This window comes from Anabrus simplex, chromosome 5, assembly GCF_040414725.1.
Source record: "Anabrus simplex isolate iqAnaSimp1 chromosome 5, ASM4041472v1, whole genome shotgun sequence".
Taxonomy (NCBI): Eukaryota; Metazoa; Arthropoda; class Insecta; order Orthoptera; family Tettigoniidae; genus Anabrus; species Anabrus simplex.
Genome location: NC_090269.1, coordinates 360,018,476 through 360,041,086, shown reverse-complemented (window position 1 = coordinate 360,041,086; position 22,611 = coordinate 360,018,476). Strand labels below are relative to the sequence as shown.

The window sequence follows — 22,611 nt, the reverse complement described above, 5'->3', positions numbered from 1 at the left end:
GGGTATTTTTTCATTACAATGGCAGGCCCCCATTTTCTACTACCAGTCATAGTTGAGTTTGGGAGTTTAGATTATAATGGAGGGGTACTACTTCAGAAGCAGAACTAAGAGGATGACGGAATAGTGGTAGTGACCATGTACTACTACACAAGTTTAAGAAATTCAAAACTTCATTATTAGGTAAGTCTTGCTCGTGAACAGAGAATATTTTCTTCTGAAGATGCAAAACAAAGTTTTCTGTGAAATGTAAAGAATTTCACCTTGTACTGATGCCAAAAGCTTATCATTACGTGTATATTTACATATTATTTGTGTGAAAAATATCAAAAAACTGGTAATCAACCCATGCTCCAGTTGAGGTCAGCATTGTTCATGAACCCCAACATTACATCCAAGACAAGTAGGTGGGCCTACCCTTCTTTGAGTGTCCACACACAATGCAGGTTCCCTCTTTCCATCCTAGCAGGTATGCAAATTTGTGTTTTAGTCCATATGTGTTATCAGTTGGAACGTAACCGCTGTCTGATATATCCACATGATACAGATCATCGATAACGGACATAGCAAAGCTGTATTTATCCACGAGGAGTGCATATATGCGCTCATGCATTCTGAATAACAACGTACAACAAAATGAATAGGTCATATTTTACAATATCTCCTTGTAGGCCTCTTTGAGCTCATGTGGTACGAATTTTTATCTGAAAGATCAACCTCCCCCATTCCCTTATTGTACTCCTCAGTCATTACTTTCTTTAGCACTTTTGCTGAACAGTAGTTTATCTTCAGTACTGATACCTGTTGATATGCAGAACACTGGTTTACACTCTTTTGTTTCCTTGAAACCTGAGAATATTATCGTACTTGATAGTAAAGAGTTTGTCTTGGTTTGAAACTCTCTTTGGTGTGGTCACGGGGCCTTTTGAGTTAGGGTGAATTATTCATGTGAACGTTACTTCTCTGCCATACAGGGCCTGGCTAGTGGAATTTTGGTGTCAGAATTGTCATTAATGAGGCAGTAACACTTTCCAAACCACATGCTTCTACCAATTGCACCTGGTGGGCAAGCACTTGTCTTTTATATAAGACTTCTGCACTGTCATTTCCATGTGAAACATGTAACCCGTCTGACTTTCATGAAGTCTATTGCGTGGCATGTACTGAACCTAAACACAACTATTTTTCATCCCTATTATTCTTTCATCAACACACATGTATTGCTGTGGTACATAGTGACTCTTGAATTTCATATTCATATAGTCCTTGAAAGGGGTAATTATGTTTTTACTGTCATCATTCACTTGCATAGAAATGTCCTACTGCCTCCTCCATTGCAGAGTTTCTAGCTCACATCCTTCAGTACTTTATATGTATATATAAAAATAAAAATAAAACCACCAGCAGAAAAAAATGTATTTAAACTAATATTCCCCATTATTTTCTTACATATACTAATCAGATCTACAGGGTGTTTCCATAAGAACGTGCAAAAAAATTCAACAGGACGTAGAGAATGCTCCACTGAACAATTTATGGTAGGGAACCTGGGGTCGGAGAAGCCGGCTTAAGGAGATATGAACGTAAACTTGTCTACCGCATTGTCTCGCATTACTGTTTTCCAGCTTATTTACAACTAACATGCGCCACTTACTGTGCTGTTTATTTACATGTACATTATTTGCTGCAGGGAAACAAGGAGGACGAGCCTAATTACTAGAAAGTCATGCTGCAGGTTTTGTTTACTTTACCTGTCCATAAGGTGGCTTTGTTGTATCGTATTTACATTGTCCCATGACAGAAAGTGCTGTGAATCGCCAACAGACACATTCATTACTCAGTGCGATTCAGAGAAGTACAGTACAATATGATGGAGTGGTACCGGTACAGTTTTGCAGAACTCTTTGACATGCACCTTGTGTATGGGGAAGTACGTTGCAATGCTCTCGCTGCTGAAAGGCTGTATAGGGAACAATTTCCTAACCAGCATCATCAGTCACGAGTGTTTATTTCTCTCGATCGACAAATACGGGAGACTGGTTCATTGGAAAGAAGAAACGAGGGACCTGGCAACATGAGGACCACTCGCACACTCGATTTTGAAGAGGGGATGCTGGAACGTGTTGCAGCAGACACCTCTACAAGTACTCGTCGTATTGCACGTGACATGGGCACTGCACATACTAGCATGTGGCAAGTACTCAACGAACAACAATTACACCCACATCACCCACAACGCGTCCATGCAATACGCATGACTGACTTTGCACCAAGGGTCGCATTGTGTCAGTGGTTGCTCCAACAATGGATTGAGCAACCAGATTTCCTCCAAATCATGCTGTTTACTGATGAGGCCTTATTTGATCGTGATGGTATTTCAAACAGCAGGAATAGCCACGGGTGGGCTGTGGAAAACCCTCACGCTGCAGTAGTCACACCAAGTACATTTTGCTGTGAATATCTGGTCCGAGAATCTCATTGGGCCATATTTTCTACCTGGCTACCTGAATGGCCACCTGTACTTGAGGTTCTTGCAAAGAGTTCTACCTGAGTTACCCTTGGCTGTTCGTGCAAGGATGTGGATACAACATGACTGTCCACCACCTCACTTCGGTGTGGATGTCCGCAACCATCTCAATGCTGCATTTCCTGGTCGCTGGATTGGAAAAGGTCATATTCCATGGCCTGTGAGGTAACCTGACCTGAATCCCCTGGATTATTTCCTATGGGGATATCTAAATTCACATATGTATGAGACCCCGGTGGGTACAAAGATGGAATTAGTTGCCAGAATTGTAGCTACTTGTGATGTGATTCGAAACACACCACGAATATTTGTCAGGGTGCGTCAGAATCTTGTTCGCCGATGTCATGCTTGCATTGAGGTTGATGCTGAGCACATTTTGTAAGATACAGTGCAAATGGTATGTTCGTTGTGTCAATGATGGTATATGGAGTCAACTGTAACTAATGCAAATAAAAAAGTAAAAAGTAATGTGATTGTATTCCTGTTATCTCCTTAAGCTGGCTTCTGCGACCTCAGTTTCCGTACCTCAAATTGTTCAGTGGAGCATGATCAATGTCCTGTTGAATTAACACCCTGAATAAATGCAATTGCCAGTCACAAACAGGCAGGATATTTTATATGAGTGCAAAAATGGAACTGTCTGTGCATAACAAAGATCTGACAGTTTCTTTATTTTAAAAAAAGTATTGGAAGATCATCTTTTGATGTTCACCAGAAGGTGCAACTGCTGGCAAAGCACAAATAACAGCAAACTTACCATCGGCACCAGCCCGCATGATAGCTGGTTTAGCAAGGGACTCCGTATTAACCTTGCCTGCTTTACCACTTTCATTGTGTTGAAGGATGGTGGCCCTGAGAGTAAAAAAAAGTTAAACATTACCTATATGGAACAAAAAACATTACATTTTTACACAAGAATGGAGTTTAACCATAGGAGGTAACAGGAACTTTTTTCATCTGACATTCCATCAACTATTTAATTTTCTATTTCCATTTCTTTATTTACCACTGATCAGTGGTGATTGACTGACTGACTGATCTTATAATTACCCTCATACAAATTTCCAGTACTAACAAGCACCACATACAATCAAATTTTTAAAATTGTAGAGAAGAGAAAAAGAAATAACAGTGGTTTAGGACAAAATGAACAACTCAAAAATTAAATGTTTGGCAACAGGAAGGGCTTGAAAACAAATTAACGGAAGTTTTGCATACCTTCCAAGCAACTCTTCTACAAAAAGGGTTGATCATTGAAGATTCTAGCTAATCTACATTGATAGGATTTGGCATTATGGCTAATGAGTTGGGTACAAGCTCTATCAAAGGAAGAAGATAAATTAAAAATGAATTGTGCAGATTCACCATTGATGTGATTTATGAGAAAACATTTTGTATCATCTTGACTTAGCATACTTGGTAATATTTTTTACCATTTGTTTCATGTTGCACTAACAGACAGGTCTTATGGCAAAGACGGGATAGGAAAGGACTAGGACTGGAACCTGGAGGGGGAAATATACGAACAACTTCATTCGTTGTGAGGTCATTCAGGCAGAAGAACAAGGTATTGTAACAGGAATATAAAGCTAATACATTTTGCCACAAACCTTCATGCCATCTAGCATTTCTGCAAATCTTCATCTGCACATTTTGAGTTAATCCTTGAGCCGATAGTTGATATATCTCTATCCACATTTTTAGTACTTGTTGTATGTTACTGACATGTGCATTTTTAAAAGAATATGCATTATTTGCAGAATATGCTCATATAATACACCAAAATATTCATAATGAACTAAATATTTGAGAAGTGGTTTGCATTTACTTTCAATGTGACCATTTTTTTAAATCCACCCCTTTAAATCCACAGTACTTTTAAAAGAAATTATACTGTATTTACACATAAGAAAAAATGAATAATCAGTTTTTCTGAAACTTTTGAAAATATACATTTTATAGAGAAATAACATTTGATGAAATGCCTGCAAATTTTATGTGGATTGTGATAATACTTTACTAATCTATATATATAAGAGTTTTGTCTGTACATTGCACAGAATTTAAAAAGAATGGTATTTCTGTATCGGTCATATCCATAGTAACAAGGAAACGCACTTTTTACTTTTCCGTAATTTCTGTCTGTATGTATGCGGATCACGAGAAAACGCCTGAAGAGAATTTAATGAAAATCGGTATGTAAAGTCGGGTAATGAGCCACTACAATCTGGACTATAAATCATTTTATTCATGCTGAGTGAAATGGTAGTTTAGGAAAGTGCCTAAAAATTAATTCTGAAATATTTATCTTATTAGTGGTCCTATCCAAAAGTACTACATAACAAAAGTTATAGAGAATACAATTCCGATCATTTATGTTTTATTCAGTTTTACCATACCGACTATGGTAAGAGTGGTATTTCACAGTTGGAAGACAGCTAAATGTGAAGGCCTACAATATAGAAAGCTCATAAAATTGATCAACAATAACATTACACTGGCCATTGTTTGTTGTAATATTCTTTGTCTCTTATGCTGCCCCTCATCTCCGATAGATGGGATTGCTGCTGCATACCGAGTGTAACAGCCCGCCTGAATATCAGCGGTTAATGGCTGGGGATTTAGAACTTTCTTCTTTAGCAAATGTAGAATTCCATAGCAAAGCACAGGTACATCAGCTAGTTATCCACTAAAAAGTAGAATGACAGCATGCATTGTGGCTTACAGTTAGTGCTGTTCTACTCTGAGCCTCGTTCACCATGTCCATCACTTCCACCAAAACAACTAACATTTAGATCAGACTCGTCCCTTGAATTTACACATGCATTGAATTTCATCATTTAACTCCAAAAATGTAGCCATCATATGTGAAATACCAAACAGTAAACAAGGAAGCAAGTCACAACAAGAACATGTGCTTCAAAGCTAGTGTGAATTACGACTTTCATTTGTTCCAAATATATCGCGTGTAAATGGATGTATTTAGTACTAAACATTCCACATTCCTAAGGAGAAAACACGTCTGATGGTTACTGCCAGAAAAATTCACAACTTCTTCTAGCAGTATTTGCCAGTAAAGTAGACCTGACAATAATATCAATGGCGGAGAACGAGAAAAGGTACACACCTCTCATCTATCGTCACCTACCGGTTTGAGGGTTAAGTAAACTGGATTTCCTATGAATAATAGTATAGTAGTAAATCTTGCATCAGAGGCTTCAATGTCTTGTATTTATAAATGATGATGATAATAGTAGCAATGGATCATATACTCACTTGAGAGGTGAAACACTGTCTTCAACCATAGTAGAGCCCTCATCTCCTTCAATACCAAAATGGTCTTTTGATTTTTTCTGGAATATAAAACCAAGTTATAGAAGATGAGAAGTAATAAAAAAAGAAATGAAGACACATGGAAACTTGAGTGATAAAATGGAGAGAAAAAGAAAAGATGGTCTGAATATATTGAAGAAATAAATGAAGAAAGAATGTGAAAGGCAACAGTGGCTGAAGAAGACCAAGAATACAATGGATGGACTTCGTTAAAATAGCTAAGGGCAAAGGGATCAGAACTGGGACATTGCAATGGTTGAGAATTGGAAGGGCGAGAATAAAATGGAAAGGAATTCTATTTGCTTTCAACCTAGCTGCATCTTCACAAAGAGTGGTGGTGGTGGTGGTGGTGGTGGTGGTGGTGGTGGTGGTGGTGTTAGATATCAACAGCAATAAAAGTTACATCAGTGGTCCAAAAATACACACTGTAGTTCATAAGTATCTGAACAATGTGATATTGATGTCAGTCATCCTATTTTTACAGGACATGAAATCTATAGTACGGTACAGTACAGCACCTGTTCTTCAGGTTACATGTAGCTACAACAGGCATCTATCTCCAGGTTAGAAGTGGGTTCATTACAACCTGGTAGTGTTAAATACCACTGGGAGTGGAAATCCCACCATAATGTTCTTCTTTCTGGCCTCTTTCCCAATTTTATTGGTGTCAACACTTGATGTCGATATGGCTCAGTTTTATACTCAGATGCCCTTTCTGATGCCAACCCTATGTGGAGGGATGCATTCTTATTGCATGTTTCTGTTGTGGTTGGTAGTGTGGTGTGTAACATGTATATTAAGAGAAGTAACCCCAAACACCTTGTCCCCAAGCACAAGGAATGAACCATATGCAGAAAAAATCCCTAGGCCAGCCAGGAATTGAACCCAGGGCTGTATGAACCACAAGCCAGAATGCTGACTCTTCAACCAAGGGAAATGGGATATCTTAATAAGAGCTCATAATGAAAAATAAAAGATAAATTTACGAAAAATTTTGTTAGTAATGCATAGGCAGATTCCAATACGTTCAGGACAGGCAACACATCTTGACAGTGATAAGTAAGTCCAAGGAATGGTCATTTCATGAAGGAGAACAACATAGCCATTCTTGGCCTTAGTGAGACCAAATGGAAGGAACATGGAGAAAGAACAATGAAAGCCAGATACAGCAAAAGAAAAAGGCTGAAAGAAATGGGGTAGGTTTTATCTTAAGGAGGTGTACAATAATACATTGAAAATTTCAAGTATGTAATTGATAGGCACATTACATGGAGAGTTTAGAAAAAGGAACTAGGGATTTGTTATGGCCACAAATTGGAAATAAAGAAGACATTACTGGAAAAGTGGAGAAAGGCATACAAGATAGGAAGCAATGACAATGCAAGATATTGTATGTTGAAGTGGGAAGAAATAGAAAAATCGATATGAAAGTCTGAATTGAGGGGATGTATTCACTGATATTTTTCGACAAAAACCATTTACTTATACACAACATATGCATGGTATGGAGGATGAAATACAACCAAAATATGACTGAAAACTAATGGGAAAAACAAACTGTAATGAACTGATAAAAGTTATATTGACACCCAAGGAAAATTTGATATAGTAGTGATGGAAGTCAGTACCATTATACAAATATGAAGAGTATATAAAGAAACTAAAACAACTAATATCAAAACTCGGGACTGGCAATGCTGAAAAGGAGTGGGACATTTTTATGGGAGCATTTGCCAGCAGTCCAATTAGACCATAAGATAGAACAATGTGAAAGGTAACATGAAGAGAGACACATTGTGGAAATATTACAGAAAGGTAGAAAATTTGGAAGAAATGGGAGGGGGAAAAAAAAAAGAGAGAGAGAGAGAGAGAGGGGGGGGGGGGGATCTCCCAACAGTGTCTTGAAATGTTTGCATTACCTTTAATTTGGCATTCATTAAACTCGTAAATCATATCTAGTCAATAAACACTACCTTATCAACTTTTACAACCACTGAGAACCAATGTAGTAAATACATGAATTTGAAAGAGAAAAGCTCACCTTCTGATGGAGTAAAATCAAACATTCCCAGCAAGAAAGCAAATTAAGAAGAGCAGAGGAGGCAAGTTAGTTAACATGTAAAATGGTACATGACACTCAAAAGACAAGAACACATTGAAATACACAGTAAATCACGAGTATCCGCCCACAGAATCTTAAGATACGAGTGTTTTTTTTTTTTTTTTTTTTTTAATGCTATTTATTTGGGGCGTTGACCTAAGATCTTTTGCACCTACTTTGCACCATATATGTTGTGAACCGGCGTGTATTTGGAAATGGTGGAAGTGTAAAGTGTTGAATGCGAGGAAAGGAACCTTAAGGACAACACAAACACCCAGTTCCCAGGCCAGGGATATTGATCATTTACAATTAAAAACCCCTGACCCGACCGGTAATAGAACCTGGGGCCGCCGGGTGACAGGTGGACGCGTAGCCCCCTACACCGCGGGGCCCGACATACGATTGTTTACATAATTCTATAGGAACAGAAAATATAGGTACAACTTAGGTAGAAAATGAAACTGGATTATTCTGACTGCTTTTTATATTATCAAAATTATAATCCCAGATAATTATAAGAGCATATTTTAAGAGCTTAAGGGGATTTAATGCACATTTTCTAAACTTAAGGTGCAGGAATTTTCAAACACTACCTACATATATTCGGTACTATCGGTTTTAACAATATTAAATTATAAATTCACTGTCTATCCAATTAATAATGGACAAATTTTTATTGTTAATAAAGAGACATCTACATGGAAAGTAAACTGCAGGTTAATATTTCTTTTCTGGGAGAGATTGTAGCTAAGTAAGCTTTCAACTTAAGCAGGCCTCCTTTATCAATCCTGTAACTCATTTTTCATTGTTTGTAGGATGAATAGAATATATTTATCATCTACAGGGTGTCCCAATTACAGACGATGTAATAAAAAATGAAATGAAATGGCATATGGCTTTTAGTGCCCGGAGTGTCCAAGGACAAGTTCGGCTTGCCAGGTGCAGGTCTTTTTATCCAACTCCCGTAGGCGACCTGCGCATCGTGATGAGGATGAAATGATGACATCAGAAACACCCAGCCTCCATGCTAGTGGAAGTAACCAATGATGGTTAAAATTCCTGACCCTGCCGGGAATCAAACCCGGGACCAGTGTGACCAAAGGCCCGCACGCTAACATTTAGCAATGGATCCGGACATGTAATAGAAAAGATGGGACTAGTAATGTTAACTTTGAAACTTTCAATATGATATTGCTCAAGGCTAAGTGCTCTGTTTGAAGTTGAGGGGGCAAATGAGAGAAATCATGAATACAGAGGTATAATTTTAAGTTTCTTACAACCAGGTCTTGGAACTTTCAAAACACCTCACATTTAAGGGAAGTGTGACCACATCTGTTCTATTGCATAATCCAAAATTCAAATTTACCTTCTGCATGTATTCTTTAGATGAAGACCTGTAATTCTTGGCCGTAAAAATTATATAACGGACACTGTTCATAAATTTTAGATATGGTTGAGAGAGTAAATCGAGCATAAGACATTAAGTATATGCAGAGAAGCCAGGGTCAAAGGGTCACTGAGAACCATGATGAAAAGCAAACATATTACACTGAACTGTCTAATGTAGGGGACAATAAAGAGAGCAAGAAAATACTATAAAATCTTTAAGAAATCCAGAATCTGCAAATGCCTGCCTATTCATATTCTGAGTACGGTATTTATTCATGCAATACACACTTTTTTTTTTTTTTTTAATTTTCAATTTTGCATTTATCGAGAGAGATTTCTTCCTGTAAGTTGGCCAAGTGATACACTGTGCTTGTTTCAATTTAGTTGTTCTATTTTCCACTGATACTGTCTCGTTTAAGTTCCAAGTAAGTCTCCCCAAGATACTTGAATTTATTTACAATCCTAATTTATGTTAAAAAAGAATAAATTGCAATTAGAGTTTTCATGCATTGTTGTCTTAAACCTTGAATATGAACTATCACCCTGTCCATTTCCCATTGTCACCATTAAATATGCCCCCCCCCCTCTCTCTCTCTCTCCCCACCCCCCACATTACACAAATGGCCTGGAAATAATTGTTACTTTACCAACTGCAGAAAGTGTATTGTGTGGTCGTCTGCAGCCATCAATCTCCATTTACTAGTTTTATTGCATACCTTAATCCATCCAATTTTACATATTACTAAGATATGACAATTTTGTTGAAAATTAAATGCATCCGTTAAGTGGGGGCTTTTCTTTTCCAAAGTTTTAAGGGAAGGATTGGGGTGTGTCCATTATGTAGTGGCATCCATTGTGCGAATAGATACGGTATTACGATAGATACGGTATTACGATAGAAGTGCTCCAAATAGGTCAATTGCTTGTACACCAAGGGGATGCCTGTCTGAGGTGGTAAAGGCATGCTCGGTTCACCAGGAAGGATGTGGGTTCGATTCCCCATCAGGAAGTAGAAAAATTTAAGAAACAAGATTTGCACTTCTGGAGGTGCATATGGTCCTGAGGTTCACTCAGCTTACACCAAAAATGAGTACCAGATTAATTCCTGGGGGCAAAGGCGGCCAGGCATAGAGCGAACCACTCTACCCCATCAAGTGCCAAGGTTACAGATAGTGGAAGCCATTGCCTTCTACACCTCCAAGGGCCTTCAATGGCCTGTAAGGAAATGACTTTGCTTTGCTTCTATACCAGGAAATTATGGTGCAGATTAGAAAGATAAAATTCAGGTATAAGACCAAACTGCAAGCATCTCGCATGCTGGATAAACCTATGTGCACAAGTCAAATTTGATGACAGAACCAATTGAAGACAAATATTGAGAAGGGCTTATCAAGGTGAATAATAGAGACAGTGAGAGAAGTTGAAGGAAATGTGTGGTAATGGTCAGAATCTGCAAGATAAAATATAACATTGTAACAAGCACAAGTAGCCACAGCTCTGATAAAGATCTGAAGAGAGAACCTTGAAGGAGCTCAGTTAATTTAACCGAGGAATCCAGAGAGAAACTACTCTTTAAAATAAAGGATGTTCCTAACCCAAATTCCCTCCTACCAATGAAGTGAAGGAGGAGATCCGGAAAGTAATTTTCGAGCTGAAGTCCAACAAAGCAATGGGTGAAGATGGTATCATCGCAGAACTGTGGAAATATGCAGACGATTCCATTCAATGTATTCATGAAATTATATCCGACATCTGGATAACAGAGAAACTACCTAGTGATTGGACCTCGGCTATCATCCACCCTCTGCACAAGAAGGGAGACGAGTCTGATCTAAACAACTACAGAGGACTCTCACTCCTCTCCGTGACCTACGAGACCATTACCAAGATACTTCTCTCAAGATTAGAAGCTCAATTGGATTCCTGCATTGGAGAGTATCAAGCCGGATTTAGGAAATCAAGATCATGTGTGGGACAGATCATGAACCTCAAAACTATTCTCACAAGAACATTAGCTCTTCGCCCTTTGTGGCAATTTTCATCGACTTCCAGAAAGCTTATGATTCCATAGATAGACAGTCTCTCTTTCAGACCCTTGCTGAATTGAGACTAGATAATAAGATCCTGAATCTTGTAAAGGCTACTTTGACAAACACCAAGTCTAAGGTAAAATTCAGAAGGGAACTATCAAAAAGCTTTGCTATCAGAGCAGGTTACAAAACAATGAATTAGATTGTGCAAGATCCACCTTTTCAATACAAGATGTGTTGTTGATTAAAATTACAACCTCATTTATTTATATTACCGGTTTCAACATCCATGGACGTCGTCATCAGCCAAACAGGGTAATTATACAAAGATACGTAGTAAAGTTTAAACACTCAAAATTGACCCTCATAATTAAAACTGTCTATAACAAGTTAAAATATAAAGCATAATAATGCTAAATGTCCAGGTCTGAATACTCAATTTGTACAAGTTTGACAACTTGTTATTCACAAATAAAAAACAAACTGAAGAGCCTCATAGAAAAACAAATTCAAAGTCCTTGACACTCTTAATTTTTTTTATAGATTTGGGTCCTTTGTGCGGCATTGGTAGCCACTACATACACAGAGAACTATGTTGAGTGGAATACAGTAATGGGTTAAAAGAGTAGTTGGTGTTCCTCCGCGAGCATAAAAACGACACTAAGTCAATTGGTAATATATATGGAAACTATCTTCATAAAATACAATGTTATGTTGTATTACACTGGAGCGAGTGGATCTTATGGCCGGAACTGTGTGTTGAAGATGTTAAAAGCAAAGTTTCTCGATCCAATGCGGGTCTGTAGTATGAAAGATAAAAAACAAGTAAACTCGGATAGTGGAAATGGGGAAAGAGAGTAAAACCTTATGAAGGGAATCACCTTGGTGGGCTGGTTGCGTGTGCTGCGGAGTTGAAGAGTTGTATAATTACCCTATTTGGCTGATGATGAAGTCCATGGATGTTGAAACCGGTACCATAAATAAATGAGGTTGTGATTTTAACCAACAACACATCTTGTATTGAAAAGGTGGATCTTGCACAATCTAATTCATTGTTTTTTCATCTCTATTCAATGCGGACCAAACATGAAATTCTTGACTTTAAATCAGAACAGGTGTTAGGCAAGGGGATGCTTTATCCTATGTTCTCTTGAACTGCATGCTAGAGAAAGTAATTCGTGAATGAACAAAAATGATCAGACAACTCAGGGTTGAGAATCAAGAAGGACAAATTAAACATCAATTGCCTGGCCATCACAGATAATTTCACACTCCTAGCATCAAGTAAGGAGGAAGCTACACACCAAATCATCTCCCTTAGTCAAATAGCAGCTGAAGTATGGTTGATGATTGCCATTAACAAAACAGAGTTCATCACCAACTTCAGAGATGCACCCAACTCAATCCCACATGAGGATACAGTAATACAGAAGACTAACGCCTACAAATACCTTGGAGAATGGATGACCTCGAATGTTAGTGAGGATCTAGCTATGAAAGCCAGGTGTACCAAACTTGAGAGAGCTTACCAACTCTGTAAGAAACAAGTCCAAATATCTTTCCCTTTGCCTCAAACTTCGACACTATGAAACTGTAGTTTACGACCTTTGGTACTGTATACCTCAGAATGCTTGAACATCGTCAAAAAGAGACAACTTAGGAATTTGGAACTGAAAAAAACGAAACATCCTGAGAAAAATCATGGGTCCCATTAAAGAGGGAGGTGAATACAGAATCAGGCATAACAACAAGCTTTACCAACATTTAGAGAGCATACCATCAGCCATGAGAAAAAGGAGACTTATGTATGGTCACATAGTCAGAATGGACAACAAGAGAATGACCTCAAGAAGCTTCAACGCCATTTCTAGAGAGAAGGGGACAAATGATAAATGGACGGAACTGGTTCAGAAAGACCTAGAATTTTTAAAAATTGAGCCCAAGCATATATTAAAAAGGGATACATTTTGAATGCTGATCGGAACATCTGTCACTCTCCAGTCACTGACAGCTAAAATATTGCATCCTGGGGGCGTGAAGTGGACTCAGGAAAGGAAAACAACCTACAGTGCCAAGATGAAGGAATACTGGGCTAAGAAGAAAGCTCACTAGAGTTAGGAACCACGCGGTACAAGAAGCCTCAACGAAAAAAGAAAGAATGCTGCATGATACCACAATCTAGTAACAAATGAATTAACTTTACAAATATTAGTACATATAAATAAAAAAGTACTAGCAAGCTCAAACATGCTCCTTAGTCGGGCATAACGTATCAATAAGTAATACGTACAACCAGAATCCACAATATTCACTATTAGTTTAAAGTACACAAATTAAACATGCAGAACTGAACTTTCAACAATCACTATGGTGAATAATTACAAGAAACTCCCTAACCAGAACAGCTTACAATCATGGACAGTACACAAATGAAGCTTCAACTCAAGTTTGTAGAGATAAAAGTACATAAACTAAAATTAGAGATATGAATAGAAATAGTCCCTGTACCTTGAAGAATGAGAACACTAGGTTAGGAAAATGTGGGGTTACTAAGAAGGTACTTTGAAACTATATACTGGGATCAAAAGAAAATAGTGTTACTGTTGGAGCCAAAATGAAGGTAAGATTGTCAAAAATGGCTTTCTGAAATGCTTTTCCAAATATTATGGTGTATAAAAGGTATCAAAGAGTTAATGAACTTTTAATTTATGAAGAATATTACTGCTTTTTTATGCCTTTTTAGGGACTAACATATTTCTTTTGTCAGCGGTATCTGCCGTAATACAACTCAATACTTAGATATGCAATTACCCATTATGATTAGAGCTAAGGACTTCAAAATAATGTGCAATGCACTTCCTGCCACAAATATGATGAAAGTAAACAACTGCACTCAAGGCAGTTATCTAACAACATGGCCCAGCATGTTGCCGTTTGAGTAGGAAGGTTAGTAGATTGAATACGGAACATCAGAAAAAAGTAGCTTGACCAATGTAAGAAATGCCGTCCAAAAAAAACTATCCATATACATACTAACCCAACTGATCAATCAGAGAATTCCAAATTTGCAGTGACAAAACTATGCACGATACCATATCTAGTTCCTAGACTCACAAAGTACATTCTCAGAGAAGAGACAATAAAAATTTAGCAGTACAATAAAAATTAAACTGAACATTGTTGTAATATAAAAATTGCATTAAGATGTATATTATTCAAGGAGTCATAATACCAGCCTTACCTTTTTAAGTATGATGTCTATATATCCAGCAATGAGCTGCAAGATCTGCTCAGCTTCTGTAGTCTGGACAGAATAATACTGATCTGAGTAATCTCCAAAGTCAAGGGTGAAGGTGTTTGGTGAGGCTCCCCAGCGACGTACTGTAGTAAGAGGCCATGTCTTAAGGATTTCCTTGGTGCGCTCGTCCAACCTTAGCACAGAGTCCTTTGTAACACCCAATAACCTCGGAACTAATTTATTTTTGCCCTTCATTTTCTCTTTGACAAGGAAGAAAGTGACACCATACGTAGGCAGGTCTCGGGCTGTTTTTGTATAAAGCACTTTTGAATCCAGTTCTGAGAGCTCTATGTGTTTACGATGCTCGGCAAATATTTTTTTCTCAATGCCTTTTACTTTCACATACGACTGTGGTAAGAATTCCTTCAAACTGTAAGAAACAAACAAAAGAAAATACACAATAAATGGTTCATTCCTTTTCTCAATTAAGAGCAGATATGAGCAAACACTTTAGGTAATTCTAGCAAACAGTCTACCAGTGCCCTAACTGTAGGCACTTTGAAAAATTAACCAAATTTGCAGCATGGAAAACACAATAGGAAATGAGAGATTAAAACACAGATATAATCTGGTTGCCCAACAAGCAACTGGGCACCAAAGTCAAGGAAGAATTGATTTGCCAGAGTGTATATGAAATGAATGAAATGGCATATGGCTTTTAGTGCTGAAAGTGTCCAATGACATGTTCGGCTCGTCAGATGCAGGTCTTCTGATTTGACGTCCCTAAGACAATACACAAACCCAGCCCCCCGTGCTGGGGGAATTAACCAATTATGATTAAAATTCCTGACCCTGCCAGGAATCAAACCCAGGAACCCTGTGACCAAAGGCCAGCATGCTGACCCTTTAGCCATGGAGCCGGAGAGTGTATATTATTGTCAGTGAATCTCAACAGCCTGATTCACTTTGAAGCAAACAGAAAAGGGTGAAAATACAGTTGTGAAGGAAATTTATGATACTGCAATTCAATGTAAATTCTTTACTAAGGTTGCCAAAACACCAATGCTTAAGCAAACAAAATAATTATATGCATGCTATACACAAGAAATTGCTATGCTATGAATGTCACCCATTTGCAACCCGGTCAATATCACAAAAAGAACTAATGATATAAAAATGATTTGATTAAAGTGACATCCAAAGAGATGTTACTGTAGCATAGCATACAGAGGAGAGATTGGCAGGAACATGTAAAAGACAGCAAGATTTAAAAAAGAGCCTTGTGTCTTTTTACGACTGTTGATATTGTGATCACAGTCACAGAACTTTCAGTTTTATGTGTAGTCCAAATCATAGAGATGTGACTTTTCATTTTTAAAATCCGGCAAGCACTGGCCAGGTTCTGAACTGTAATTGTTTCCGTGAGAAGCCAGTGACTATGCCACTTGGGAATCGTGCCCCTGGGAAGACCACAATTGAAGGGTCAGGGGAAAAAAGCAGGGGAGTCAATATTTGTACAACCTGAGAAAAAGCAACTTTTGTGCTTGACTTCCCTAGTTCTTTCCCCTAACAGCGAAACTTTGAGTGTTGATTTCTCCTGACTCGCCTGCTTTTTTCCCATTTCTGACCTCTCAATAGAAGCGCATGATCACTCTGAAGCGGACTGTAAGAATATCTCCATTTTGATGAAAAAATGACTTACCTGGTTTTTTCCCCCGACCCTTCAATTGCCGATTGCCCATGATTTATTCATGGGATGGTATAGCTATTATTATTATTATTATTATTATTATTATTATTATTATTATTATTATTATTATTATTATTATTATTATTATTATTATTATTATTACAATTTGTTTTACATCACACCGACACAGATAGGTCTTATGGTGACGATGGGATGGGAAAGGCATAGCTATTTATATTGGCCATGTGATGATCACTGTTAACACTTGGTGTGCAGGAGTAGCCACCTACAAATCAGAAGTCGTGTCAACCAGGCACTGGTCTCTCTGGACGCACTACAGATAGAGAAACTTGTCAAATCCCTAATATAGGAAAAAAAATGGAGTAACAGCCAGAGATATCCTGGAGTTAGCAGACCACAACAGCATTTGTAGGTATCCATGAGAACCAACTGTGTTTCAATGAATATGAACCACAGGCATGCATGTTCATCATCATATAGCACACAGCAGTAGTACAATGAATATTACAATAGCAGTAATGGAAGGCACAGTTCTTCTTCTTCTTCTTCCATGTCCTCTTTATTAAATGTAAGCTGTGATCAGAGAAATGTAACTTAAAAGCTTTCCAGTATGCCGAACACACAATTTCAATATAAATATTACACTATAACATACCTATTAAAAAACACATTATTAAGCAATGAATAAAAATACACATCAGCGCAATCTGGTTCTTGTTCTCAGCAACTCAGAAAAGAGTGGGGGTACCGAGACCATTCTCGTAGATTTTGTAGCCAAGATATTCACCTTTTCCCCTTACTTCTCCTTTCTTCAATTTTGCCTTTGAAGATAAGCTGAAGGAGTCTATATTTATCATTTCAAATGATGTGGAGAAAGTGCTCAAGTTTCTTATTTTTGATGTTGCGCATGACCTCTAGCTCTTTGTTTAGTCATTGGAGTACTTTGGTGGTTCTTATTCTGTCAACCTATGATATTCTGAGCAGACGTTGGTAGCACCACATCCCAAAGGATCAAAGTTTTCTGGTGGTGTTCTCTCTTAGGGTCCAAGTCTCGCCACCATAAAGTAAGACAGAAAATACATAACGATGAAGTAAACGGAAACGAAGATTGACCATAACGTCCGTTACAGGAAAGTTTGCTCATTCTCTTGAATGCAGTTCTTGCCTGTTCAAAACGGGACCTAATTTCAACAGCATTGTTCCAGCTGTATTGATTATGGAACACCACACATCCTGAAAAGTACGTCTTAAGGTGTCATCAGTAATGATACATGAACAGTGTATTTGTTGGAAGTACAGAGACAGCGCAATGATATGTCCATGATGTTATTATATGGTGCAATTTCCTTCTACTATTGAAAATCCATTAATGCCATTTTGCAACCAGATAATGGTGATGAGATTTCCTCTCTGCTACCAAACTTCCATAGGATGTTCTACATTTGTAGCTGTGTGGTTATTTATTTATTTATTTATTTATTTATTTTATGACTTTTAGTGCCAGGAGGGTCCAAGGACATGTTCAGCTTGTATGGGACAGGTCTTTCTATTTGACGGCCATGGACGACCTGCAAGTCTAGAAGAAGAAGAAGAAGAAGAAGAAGAAGAAGGATGATGTAGGGAGAGGGTGAAACTCAGTGTTGGCACGTAGCTTACTCCTGTCGAATAACACCTAGGAATCTGCCAAAGCTTTACGCCCCCATCCGATACTGCTACAACTTACCGATAAGTCTAGCAATGAATGGATTGCAGACAATCTGTTCCTCCGATGTCCCCTGAATAGTGGATAACTTTTTGCTGCCTCTCTCCATTATTAATATTATATTATGCTCATTGACAAATGTATTTATTTCTTGAATTTATCCACCAAATCTTGAATCTCTTTCCAGATTAGATGACTTTTGATATCTCCTTTGGGTAATAAATATCTTTCTTATTATTCTCTAATTTATGACATATTTTAGAAAAGATTCTGAAGTCTGAACAAGAAGTCACTTGCTTAAAGCTACAGAATTTTTTCTGTACTCTTCACGATTAGTTTTCTTTTACATTTGAACTTCATCTTCCAGAGATTCAGTTGATAATCATAATTTTGATATCAAATAATATATGCTATTCAGAATCTTTGTGAAAGTGACAAAAAGTAAAAAAAGAGACCAAATCTTCCTTGAATCGCTTTAAACTTCGGGTCTGTCTCACAGCTTCCCTACAGACATTCTGGTAAGGTCTAATATGAATGGTAACACTAAAAATCTACCAAAGCGAGCGTCAACATTAACTTATCTCCATCGTGATTATAGTTGTTAAAAGGATAAAAAATTAGATTATCAACCTCTGAAACATTAATTAAAGAAGAAAAACAGAAGTATTCAGGCTCTTAGAGAAATGAGGGTATTGGGAGGAAAATACAAGAAAGGTCAGGTTGAATAAGGGTGTCACAAATGTTGCATATACTAGTAACTTACAAACTGGAAGTTCCAGCGGGGAATAGTTTCATCTAAGACACAGGAAATACTGAAAAATCAATTATATCAAACACAATACAAATACACAAGAACCTCGTTTATCCAGATTAAGTGGGACCAAAACTGATCTGGATTATCAAAAATACGGATAACCCAGAAAAACTAAAAATAAAAAAAATAAAAAATACAGTACATGTTATATAATTTATTAACGTAAGTTGTACAGTAATGCTGGTTTTTTAATTGTACAAAAAAAAATTACATTCTTACATTTACGACTCTGTTTTATGCACTAAAATAATGTGCGAGCTTTTTCTGTTTGGCACGCAGCACGATCACGAGGACGTTTTACTAACATCAGTTCTGCCGATGTGATTTCAGTCTAGGATTCTAAATAGGCCATCAGTTTGTTGCATCTCCAGGAGTCATTGTTTCTTCCGATGGAGCGCCGGTTTCATTTTTGGATTCTCAATTCCAGGCGAATGCCGGGACGTTACCTTTGATAGACCGCGGCCGAATTACTTCCAATTCCTGTCCTTAACTCTCCTTGGTGGAAAAGACATTCAAGAAGAATCGACCCCATAAAAAATACTGCACAAGTAAAAATAATTTTTTATTATTTTTGACCCAGATAAACCGGAGATCCGGATTAATGAGGGCCGGATACATTAGGTTCTTGTGTGAAATTATTTTTACAAGAAAATCATAAACATTATAAACAAATATTTTTACTTACTCTAAAAATCCAGGACGGTGCTTATTTTCATTATAATCTCCAAACTGTATTTGACACTGAATACCAGCAAATTCACATGCTTTCTCTTGTGTAACAGGATGTGTTCCATCAAGTATAGCATCACGGGCCTGAACATACAGCAAGTTCAACTGCACTGGATCTCTGCTATCAATGTTCTGGTCTGAGAAGAAGAATTTCCTACGCAATAGCACCGTTTCAGACTCGTCGATTCCTTGCTCTCGTAGCGTTTTGGATGGATCAATCCAGTTAACTGCAGAAAGGAAACAACAACTAAAATAGAGTAACTCAACATAATTAACAACAAAGCAAAGCAATGCTTCTTCATAATGTTAAAAACCATGCTCTGTCTATGAAATAACCTAGTTCTGAGTATGACCAATAAGATTCTATACAAAAACAAATCATATGGTCTATTTAAACTATCAAATCAAAAGCAAGGAAGCAAATTATGATAAAATTGTCAGCACCTTTAGCATGAAACCTGATTATGATTTTAATTACTATTTTAAACTTGGAAGTCAGTTATTTTGAAGTGACAGAAGCTGGTGCTTTTTTTAGTCTACCACTTCCGAATAATAAGAGTGATGTGTAGAACTATTTTCAATTGGATATCCTGTCGATGATATAACAGTGCCATCTCTCGCGAGGAGGAACCTCTCACAACACTAGCAACTTGTCACTTCAGTTGATAAAACTAGAACATATATAAACTATATTCATAAAATTGTTCTTACTGAACATGAACATCCCAAGAACAACAAATTTGAAACAGCAAAAGTTTAACAAGTGAAGAAATGGAAAGTTAAGAAGATCCTGTGCCTGTTCATTTCATTTCAAAGGCATTCTCCTTGTTATCACTGTTATCAACATCATCACAGAACTCAAATACTACCCAGCCTACTCCCACATCTTTCCTGGAAGGTAAATCCACATTTAAATCAGGAATCCATCAAAGGTAATTACCAGGAAAATAGCTAAAAACATAATATGCTAGTTGCTTTACGTCGCACCGACACAGATATGTCTTATGGCGAAGATGGGAGAGGAAGGGCTAGGAATGGGAAGGAAGAGGCCATGGCCTTAATTAAGGTACAGCCCCAGCAGTTGCCTGGTGTGAAAATGGGAAACCACGGAAAACCATTTTCAGGGCTGCCGACAGTGGGGTTCGAACCTACTATCTCCCGAATACTGGATACTGGCCGCACTTAAGAACAACATAATATGCAAAGACAATCAGCACTGTAGAAGATAAAGGTTTTAAGCAGTTCACTCAGCACTTTGAACCTAGATATACTATGCCTATTTGTAAGCACAAATCAAATCACATCATCCAAGAAATGTATCAAGAAGTAGAAACATGAGTAAAAAATAAACTCCAAAATGCAGATAGCATAGCTGTTACAATGAATTTGTGGACATCGACAGCAACAAATAACTACCCAAGTACCACCGTTCACTTAGTAGACAGCAACTACATTGAAGTGATACCATTTGAAAAAGTGAGAGACAAAGGTGAAAATATTGCATATTTCTTGAAGAAGACATTAGAAATTTAGGATTTAATGGATAAAATAATCGCTATAATTAATGACAACAGTCCTGATGTTGTTAAGAGCCATGACTTTGGGAAAATGTCCCTGCTTGCCACTAGCTCCGTTAGCTCATACACTACAACTTGTTTTGGCAGAGGAACAATTAAGCTCAAAGAATATTGAGAATCTCATTGCATTACGTTGAAAATATGAGTAGGAAGTTTCAAACAGTCCTCAAAATCCACAAAGATTCTCAAAGCTACATAAAAACATCTTTCTCTACTGCAACAATGCCCGATTCACAATGAACATACACGATAGAATTCAACTCTTGATATGTTAAGACTTGAAGAACAGAAGAGAGCCATTAAAATCGTATCTCTTCCTGTAAATCTTATAGCATCACAATGAGAACAAATTGTTTTATTGTTCAATACATTAAACATTTATCATCCAGCAACACTCACCCTAAGTTGTTCTACAGGAACAGAGACAATTTCCATTGTGAACAGTGTTGTATCTCATCTTCAGAAGCCATCACACGGTGGATCAGGAATTGTGACAGTAAGACAGTCATTGTTGGATGCCAGCTGTAATCGAGCTAGCAAAGTGAGAGGTTGTATTGAGAGTGGTGAATGAGGAATATGGGGACTGTTGTTCAGCAGCATCAGGCGACCATAGGTCGATGGCACAGACATGTGAAATGAGAGTGTAAGAGTAACTGACAACAATCCAGGCTACAGGTACCTCTGATGTTGGCAGCAGTAGTGGCAGATACTACTTTTAATAGGTGAGATGAATCCTGATCCTGGACCAGTGGGAAGAGATGGAGAAGACGAAAGAGTCTGAGAGGCTTGTAAGGCTGAACAAACTAGAAACCTTATCCGTGAGCAATATAATGAAATAAAGAAAATAAAAGAGTGTTAAAAGAGGAAATGAGAATAACAACAGAAACTGTTGTGCAGAATGCTGGTGAAATAGAAACACTGAAAGCCAACATAAAAGGTTTAGAGGAAGAGTTAAGATGACATGTAAAGCAGCAAGAAAGTATGGTCAACCAGGAAGTCAGGAGGAAATATATTTTAACCAAAGTATGACTGAGAATGAAAATAAAAATGTAAACGGCACACTCAAAGTGTTGAATGCAATAAAAGAACTATACGAAGGTAACTGAAGTGAAGCGGGCATAGATGACGTGCACATAGGAGAGAGTGAAGGTGAAGAAACTCATTGAAGTTATCAGCTCTGACTTGATGGCAAATCAAGTTTTTAATGAATGCAGGGAATTTAAAAGCATAAAAATATGAGTGAAAAGATACATCGGCAAAGATGCCATCACTGAACAGAGAAATCAAAACTTATATTTAGGTAGAGCACGGAATTCAGGCTTCAAGGCGTACATATGAGGAAAGTGCCTTATAGAAGGTGATGGTAAATGGTGAGCATGGACACCAGTGAAGCTAAAGGAAATGGATCAGCAGCAGCACAGAGTAGCACGTACGTACGGAATGTGCAAGATTGCTACGAGTAA

At 37.6% G+C, this 22,611-nt stretch overlaps 1 protein-coding gene across 1 annotated transcript in view; it reads right to left on the bottom strand.

The window, feature by feature from the left end:
* rhea (Talin_middle and talin-RS domain-containing protein rhea) overlaps nt 1–22,611 on the bottom strand; it is a 419,010-nt gene that overhangs the window by 179,795 nt on the left and 216,604 nt on the right. The window contains exons 7-10 of the mRNA XM_068227664.1: nt 19,528–19,798; nt 14,619–15,045; nt 5,801–5,877; nt 3,282–3,376 (exon numbers count right to left, since the gene is read on the bottom strand). Coding sequence (XP_068083765.1) covers nt 3,282–3,376; nt 5,801–5,877; nt 14,619–15,045; nt 19,528–19,798 — 870 coding nt within the window. The remainder of the gene's footprint in view (nt 1–3,281; nt 3,377–5,800; nt 5,878–14,618; nt 15,046–19,527; nt 19,799–22,611) is intronic.